Source organism: Dipodomys spectabilis, unplaced genomic scaffold, assembly GCF_019054845.1.
Source record: "Dipodomys spectabilis isolate Male_0828 unplaced genomic scaffold, ASM1905484v1 ptg000069l, whole genome shotgun sequence".
Classification (NCBI taxonomy): Eukaryota; Metazoa; Chordata; class Mammalia; order Rodentia; family Heteromyidae; genus Dipodomys; species Dipodomys spectabilis.
The window spans coordinates 3375251-3384380 of NW_024870746.1; the positions used below are offsets into that span (position 1 = coordinate 3375251).

Here is a 9130-nt window from a genome sequence, read left to right on the forward strand (position 1 = left end):
TCTTCCTATTTAGGACATCTTTTAATATTTTTCCATCCTAACCATCATATTTTGGGGAAGCTCAAGCAACCCTTGAAGAATACATGTGGCAGAAAACCAAGACTCTTGCCAACATTCCCAGCTGAATACAATCAGTAACAAACATGAACTAATGTGCAATGTAAGTAAACAATGTTGAGATGGCCCAGAGGAACAATCAAGCTGGATCTGGATAGAGAAAATGCAATCTGTCCCCACTGATCTCTGACAAAATTGTAAATTCATGTGCAAAATGCATAATTATTGCTACTTTAAGCAACTCAAGTTCAAGATAGTTTGTTATACAGCAATAAATAATGTTTTAGATGTTAGTATCCAAAGACAGGATGCAGTTGTAATAAAAATTGAAGAGCTAAGAGGTATACATGTCTGTATACCTGCCCTGGGAGTCTGAGTCCGGCAGGGGCACACAGTGAGTTCAAAGTCAGCCAGGGCTACATATTAAAACATTGTTTCAAACAAAACTAAAAAAAGATGTAAAACAATTTCCCTTGAGTTTAGAAGCAGTGATGTGGGGAATCTGCATGGAAGGTGAAAGTACCATGATAAATCTCTTAGGATTTTAAGAATTTTTAGAGTTTGGCTGAAAAATCAATAACCACCTTTGATTGTTGGAAATTTTAATAGTACTGTCTCAGGTTATAGCTTAAAATAATTTTTAATAAATTTACAGGTCTTCCCTGGGAAATCTCAAGTGAGGATATAGAAAACACCATTCATGACAAAACATAATTTAGTGATATTAATGTGTACCTAGTCAGTATTCAGACGCCTTTTCTAAAATATACTGTTGGTCATCCTGATTGTCTCAATAAAAGTAACAAGAAAGAGTATCACTCTAGGTAACTGTGGGTGCTATGATAAACAGGATAGCTTCTTCCTCTACTCTATCATGAGCTTTGTGGAAAGTCAACTTTGAAGGGGAAATGAAATCTACTAAGGCGATCTAGAAAAGAGCAGCACAGATGCTAGTTCCTTTGTAATATACTGTTATAAGATGTAAAATATGTGACATAAAGCTATAATTTTTTCCTGTAAAATTAGAGAAAATTTAAAACTTAAGTGCTAAATATGATAAAGGAGTAAATGGTAAAAAAAAAATTGAGTGCAATAGTTTATATGAATTTAGCCACATCAAAGGAAGCTCATTACGTGGGTCCATGGGTGGACCTTAAACACTTTAAACTTAACTACATAGTAAGCAACGTTTTCTCCTTATGTGCATGAGAAAAAGTTTATGCATGAGATATATAGCTTTTGACAAACTTTTAAGGAAAGTTTATTTCAATATGTGATGTAGAAAAATTAAGGTCATACTGGCCATGCCAATGGCTTGACTTGTTATACACACAGCTATATTCTGGATTTTTTAAAATATTTGCCAATAAATAGCATCATAATACCTTTTTCTACAGGAAAAACATGCCATAATTGTGTGTGTGTGTGTGTGTGTGTGTGTGTGTGTGTGTGTGTGTGTGTGTGTGTGTGTGTGTGTGTGTGTGTGTGCTGGTCCCAGAACTTAACCTCAGGGTCTCAGCTCTGTCCCTTACCTTTCCCACTTAAGACTACCCCTCTACCCCTTGAGCCACAGCTCCTCTTTTGGCCTTTTGCTGGTTAAATAGAGATAAGAGTATCACTGACTTTGCTGTTTGGACTTTTTAAACCTTGAGCTGCAGATCTTAGCCTCCTGGGTAGCTAGTATTACAGGCAAGACTAACCCACACTTGGCTGCAATATTTTCAAGCAAATGTTTTTCTTAGTTTCATTGGATCACAAAGATTGGAAGAACAAAATAGGCCAAGTATTTATTTTTAATATAAAAAAGAATCAAATATAGTCTTAGGAAACTATTGAATTTTTACATGTTCTATCTTCCTCCTGAATGCACAGTTGGAAATTACATTGCATCTTCAAAGGACAGAGTAGATTGCCATATGAGACCTAAGTAATTTAAAGGTAGAAATCTTCTGTCATTGGCCTGATACTCCAGGCTGTAGAAATGACACTCTGTGTGATGATGAGTGGCAAAGATGCTCATTTCTTTTTCTTTTGTATTAGATATGGACAAATTGGTACAAAGTCATTCTAGAATCAATTAAAAAGGAGTTTTCCCTATAAATCTCAGATTGGTGGCCCAGAAAGAGGACTATTTCTCAGAAGGAAGAAGCAAATTCACAAGGTGTCAACTCTACCTCAGGAAATATGTCCTAAGATCCCAGAAGGCAATTCTTTCAGAAACCATAAAACATCCAGCGCCGGTGGCTCACGCCTGTAATCCTGGGTGCTCAGGAGACTGAGATCTGAGGATCATGATTCAAAACCAGTCCAGGAAGGAAAGTCTGTGAGACTCTTATTTCTAATAAACCACTAGAATACCGGAAGTGCCACTGTGGCTCAGGCGGTAGAGCACTCATCTTGAACTGAAGAGCACAGAGACAGCACCCAAGAACAGAGTTCAAGCCCCACGACCGACACAAAAGAAAAGAAAAGAAACCATTAAACATCCTTACGTGAGGACAGTCTCATGGTCCTAAGAGCCCCTCATTAGAGGGGCTTCCTTCCACCTCCCATTGTAATTTTTTTTTTTTTTTGGACAGTCGTGGGGCCTGAACTCTGGGCCTGGGCACTGTCCCTGAGCTCTTCAGCTCGATGCTAGCGCGCTACCACTTGAGCCACAGCACCACTTCTGGCTTTCTTTTTTCTGCTTATGTGGTGCTGAGGAATCAAACCCAGAGCCTCATGCATGTGAGGCAAGCGCTCTACCACTGAGCCACCTTCCCAGCCCTCCCATTGTAATTTTTAAGCAAACAGTCGCTGCGGTAAGATGAAGTGGCTGCTAAGGTACACATCAGCCTTCATTGCTCCCAGCAAAGCCTGCCTTCCCTAAAAAAGACCAACACCAAGAACAGAGAGAAATTTTGGCTTTAGATTAAATTTACAATTTTTGGTATCATACTGACCTGGTTATTTCACTTGAAAACTTGAAGAACATTGACTTGCAGATTAAAATTAAAAGTATTTAAAAATAAATGTATTCCTCATTACCTCACTCATGTAACTGTAACCCTCTGTATAGTATCTTTACAAAAAAAAAATGTATTCATTACCTTACTTATGTAACTGTAACCTCCCATTCATCACCTTTTCAATAAATTTTTTAATGATAAAAATAATTTTAGAAGTTTTTTTTTTGTTTTTTTGTCAGTGGGGGCTTGAACCCTGGGCCTGGCTGCTGTCCCTCAGCTCTTCAGCTTAAGGCGAGCGCTCTACCACTTGAACCACAGTGCCACTTCCCATTTTCCAGTGGTTAATTGAAGATAAGAGTCTCACAGACTTTCCTGCCTGGGCTGGCTTTGAACGCGATCCCCAGATCTCATCCTCCTGAATAGCTAGGATTACAGGCATGAGCTACTCGCTCACAGGTAAAAAAGTTATTTTAAAAACGGGATTGTAAGAAGATAAACATTTCATGATGTGATCCTAAAGTCTTATTTTTTTTCCTTTAAGGGAGTTTAGAGGTGCTAGTGATCAAATCCAAGCTTTGAGCATGCTTAGAGTTCTACCATTGAACTACATTCCCAGTCCCAAGAGTACTATAATTTTTCAATTAGATATACTATGTGTTATTAAAAGAGGGTATTACTTATGAAAAAATTAAAACATAATATTTTTTAAATTTTATTTTACTTTATTGTAAAGGTGATGTACTGAGGGGTTACAGTTACATACGTAAGGTAATGAGTGCATTTCTTGTTGAACAGTGTTGCCTCTCCTTCCTTTCCTCTCACTTTCCCTCCCTACCCCCAAGTAATGCTTTATATATATGGTTTCAGAGATCCTTTCTTACTGCCTAGCACTTTCCTGATAGCAAGTTGGACATCCTTGTTTCTGAGGCTGTAGACCATGGGGTTTAGTAGCGGAGTGACAATGGTGTATGTCACTGTCACGAGTCTGTCCTTATTAGACACGTACTTTGCTGTAGGCCTTAAGTAGATGAAAGAGGCACAGCCATAGTGAATAACTACAACCGTGAGGTGAGAGGCACATGTGGAAAAGGCTTTCTGTTTGCCTTCTGCTGAGGGAATCTTCAGGATAGTCCTTAGAATGCAGAGGTAAGAAACACAAATAAAGAAAAAGGGAACCACAAGGACAAGAACCCCACAGATGAATATAACAAGTTCATGGGCATCTGTATTGGTACAAGCCAGGCGAATGACTGGTGAGATGTCACAAAAGTAATGGTTGACCTCGTTGGTGCTACAGAAAGGGAGGCTGAACACCAAATTTACCACGGTAAGAGAAGCCAAGAAACCTCCAATCCCACAGGCAGCTGCCAACTTCCCACATACCTGCCAGCTCATCAGGATAGGGTAATGGAGAGGATGGCAGATGGCTACGTAACGATCATAACCCATTACCCCCAGCAGCAAGCAATTGGTTATGGCAAAACCAAGGAAGAAGAACATCTGAACGGCACAGCAGGTGAAGGAGATTGTCCTAGACACAGAAAGTAGGTTAAGGAGCATCTTGGGTAAGATGACAAAAGTATAAAAAGTCTCAGATGTTGAGAGGATGCCAAGGAAGAAGTACATGGGTGTGTGGAGGCTCTGATCCAGGCGGATGATACTGACGATAGTGGCATTGCCACTGAGAATGACTAGATAGAGAAAAAGAAAAACCACAAAGAGATCAAGCTGAACGTCACCAAGGCTTGAGAAACCCAGGAGTAAGAACTCGGTGATCACGGTGAGGTTTTCTGCCAATACCTGTAAAGAAAAGGGAAAGAAGTAAAACATAGCAGGTACATGATTGAGGAATCTCTCACCTGTGTTGCATTTTGAAGATGCCAGTAAAGGGTTTTTGTCTTTTATTTGTCTGGTTGCATATCTAGGGATCTTGCACATTCCCTATTTTGTGCCTCCTCCCAATTCCATCTTCAAAGCCAATAAAGCCACATCTCTCTCTGAGTCTCTCTACACCACTTTTAATGTCCCATATGTCCCCTATGGTTCCAACAGAATATTACAAGATAATCTGTCTATTTGGAGGTCAATCAATTGCATCTGCAAACTTAATTCCAATTTTGATACATATTGTTCAATTTCCAGGCTTTAGAATATCAGCATCCTTGAGGGTTCATAATTTTTCTTACTACAACTAATATAAGCAAACAAAAAAATACAGAAATGAATTTCATTTAAGAGAAGGAGGATACAGTCAAGAATCCAATGTATATCCTACAAAATTAAGAACAGTGAAGGAAGGGGTGAGTAGAGGAAAGATTGGTAAGAATGTTGAAAAGGGTGGCATTGATCATGATTATGTTCATGAACTGCCTTGTTAAATGGTAATTCCTTTTTACAGCTACTTAAAGATAATAAATTTTAAAAGTGAATTCCATCTATAGTAGTATAGAATAATTATTAAATTTGACCAAGAAAATGTGGGATCTTTACACTGAAAACAACCAAATATTTTCTTCTTACTGGTGTTAACTTTGTTTGACAGTGATGGGCGACATTAAGGAAGATATGAGACCATCACATTCATGAGATAAGGATTCAATAAAATAGAGATGATTCCTACCAAATTGATCTCTAGTTTCTGAATAATGCTTATCAAATATTAGGCTGTTTTTATAAAGAGGATCATACAACTACATGAAAAGGAACCAGACTAGAAAAACTAAGCAAAGGAAAACTAAAAGTAGAGAATTTTTACTTCTTGATTTGAAACTTTCTTTTAAGGTACAGTAGTATCAAAAGGTACTAACATTAAAATACATAGAACAGGAGGCTCAGAAATTAAATACTCTCAAAAGGTACCATTACGAAAATGAACATAATACTACAAATGTTAGACATTTATTGTAAAACATATTTCTAATAAGGTATTTGCACCCAAACATATGAATGGTGTTAGAGAGACAGTAGTTTAGGGCAATGAGTAGGAATGTGAGGTTCAGATGCAGGTAACTTGTATTTGGGTCCTCTTCTTCCATTGAGTGACTGTGCGAACTTGGGCAATTACCTGACTTCTCTGTTAGAGATTTCTCATCTAGAAAGTATGCTCCCTTGAATATTGAATGTATGCAGGTAAAATACAGAAAACAAAACCTGATACATGAGAATCATTCTGTCACTGATATATCTTTTACTGTTTATTATTCTGGTAGTCACATTCCTGTTTAGATGACTCCTCTATTCTAAGATGGTAAATTTAAAACTTTATGATTATCTGCTAGTTAGATTACAGAATGAACTTAGTGATCAATATCAGCAGTTTCAAAGTTTAATTAGAAACTAGTTAAGAGAAGAGAGAAAACCAAGAGCCTCTACATACAGCTTAATAAGCCATTATTTAAAATGAATCTGAATCACTCATCTGGTGAGGGACACCTGAGTTGATTCCATATCTTGGCTGTGGTAAACAACACTGCAGTGAACATGGTTGTGCTGGTGGCTTTTGTGTGGCCTGGTTTATGGTTCATCAGAAAGAATGATATTGTACCATTCAGAAGGAAATGGAAAGATGTGGAAAATAATTATTTTAAGGGAAGTAAGCCAGAGACAAAGAAACAGGCTGCATTTGTGGTAACTAGAATGTGGCTATAAATCTACAAGTAAATATACTGACTGACTAATGATACATATATATAAAATGATCAATGATATATACACATATGTATATGCACATACTGAGAAATGATCAATTATATAGGACTCTAGACATTCACACATTGAGGCCAAAGGAGGATATACACAGAAGTGGCTGACAAAGGCTCAATAGCTATGTACATATGATCATATAAAATAATGTTCTATTAAATGAACTCCAAGAAAAGGAAGCAAGAGGCTATTTTTAGTTACCATTGTTGCTGTTTTTGTTTTCTTTTCCTTTTGTCATCTTTGTTAGTTGGTTCACATTTGAGAGGGAAGGAAGGGCACACAAAAGGTAGAACAAGGGTGAACAAGATTAACAGTGGTATTCACTAGACATTATGTGGGAAATGAGCTATACATCCTACGGGTAGGAACAGGAGGGAGAAACTGGGAGAGAGCAACAGAAGGGGAGACATGGTTCAAAAAGAATTATACTCATAACTTATTACCTGATTTATGTAACTGCAACCTCACTGAATAACAACTCTACAGGAACAATAAAAAGTGAATTTGTTATTTTAAGCTATGAATGTTGATGTGCACATACTTGCTAATTAAAATGTATTTGTAACTTTATCTTGCAAACAGAGCTACAAAGAATGCACAAATCAATCAGCCAAACAATCAAGTCAACAACACCTCATTGAGATGAACTTTACCTCTATAAGGGCCCTGATTCTCATATGTAGTCTTATTATCATAAGTGGTTCTTCTCTAGAAACAGAATCTGAAGAAAATCAGTGCTTGAGAAAAGAAAAATAAATGTCCCATGAAACTGTTTTCAATGGTTTGTTTCTCCTCTTTCATCCTGCAGACTAAAGGCAGACATTGAAAGCATAAATTCAAGCTACAGTTTTCTTTTAACCTCCATTCATGTTGACCTAGGAAGGGTGATTGAGGAAATTATTTCCCAGTTATTTAGGAAGCAGAGATATCAAAAGGCATGTTGTCCGGACATGGAAACCTCTTGCAGGAGACAGGAGAAGGCAAGAGAATAAATGGCAAAATAGATGTTGACATGGTTGACAAGTGGTAGAGCTAGAGACATTAAAATGTACTTTTTAGGGGCTGGGAAGGTGGCTCAGTGGTAGAGTGCTTGCCTTGCATGCATGAGGCCCTGGGTTCAATTCCTCAGCACCACATAAACAGAAAAAGCCGGAAGTGGTGCTGTGGCTCAAGTGGTAGAGTACTAGCCTTGAGCTGAAGAGCTGAGGGTCAGCGCCCAGGCCCAGAGTTCAGGCCTCACGACCGGACCCAAAAAAAAAAATGTACTTTTTATTAAGTATCTTCATGTTTAAAAATCCTAAAAAAGTTATAAAATTCCTTAGCAAAGAAAATAAAAGGAAGAAGAGTTGAGAAGGAATGAAAGCAAAGGAGAGAAAAGGAGAGGAGTTGAAGAGAAAGGGGGAGAAGAGGAAGGAAAGGGGAAAGGGGGAAGGAAAAAGAGGGAAGGGGAGAAAAGAAAAAGGAAGGGAAGAGAAGGGCAAGAATGCAGTAAAAAAAAAAAAATCAATGCAGCAGGTCGCCGGTGGCTCATGCCTGTAATCCTAACTACTCAGGAGGCTGAGATCTAAGGATCACGGTTCAAAGCCAGCCTGAGCAGGAAGGTCCGTGAAACTCTGATCTCCAATAAAGAAAACCAGAAGTGGCACTGTGGCTCAAGTGGTAGAGCACTCACCTTGAGCTAAAGAGCTGAGGGACAGGGCCCAGGCCCAGAGTTCAAGCCCCACGACTGAACAAAAAAAAAAAAAAAAACCAATGCAGATCTTACAAAATTAAGAAAAGTGAGGAAAGGGGTGGGTGGGGAGGGAGAGATGAAATGTTGGAAGGGGTGTCATTAACCAAGATGCATTGTATTCATAAATTGCTTTGTTGTTGAATGGCAACTTCTTTGTATAACTACTCAAAGAATATAAATATCTATTTTTAAAGAAAAAATGTTTGTCGGTAATTAACCTTCTAATGATACTTTAAACACATCTCTTGCAACTACTAGAATTCATCCCAACGTTCTAATCATATGGAACTTCATGTAATTCATTGAATATGAGTCATATTGTAGAACAATGTCTTTTGGGTGTATATTTGGGCAAATTCTCTGATGTTTCAAATCATTTTCTAGCAAGTCAGTTTTCTACTTTTTAATTTTTTAATTTTATAGGTGATGTACAGAGGGTTACAGTTACATAAGTAAGGTAAATAAGTACCTTTCTTATCAACCTTGTTACCCCTTCCTGCTACTTTCCTCCCCTCCCCCCAGACCCTTCCTGCAACTTGTACAGATCATTTCCAACCTATTGTCTTGATATATGTCTGTTGCATTGGTCCTTGCCCTTTGTCTCACCATTCTGTACACTAAGGGACAGCTACTTTCTCCAGTGTTTGGGATACATGAAGATAAAAAACAAAGATCGTTGTTGTCATGAAAT

At 38.0% G+C, this 9130-nt stretch overlaps 1 protein-coding gene across 1 annotated transcript; it reads right to left on the reverse strand.

The window, feature by feature from the left end:
- Positions 1-3854: 3854 nt before the first annotated feature.
- On the reverse strand, positions 3855-4835 carry LOC122109219 (olfactory receptor 10R2). Its single transcript, XM_042681474.1, has one exon. It carries the CDS (start codon positions 4833-4835, stop codon positions 3855-3857), a length of 981 nt encoding a protein of 326 aa, XP_042537408.1.
- Between the last annotated feature and the right edge of the window lie 4295 nt (positions 4836-9130).

Coding starts and splice junctions, on each gene's coding strand:
- LOC122109219 (XM_042681474.1), bottom strand. CDS start 4,835: ATGTTTTACTTCTTTCCCTTTTCTTTACAGGTATTGGCAGAAAACCTC.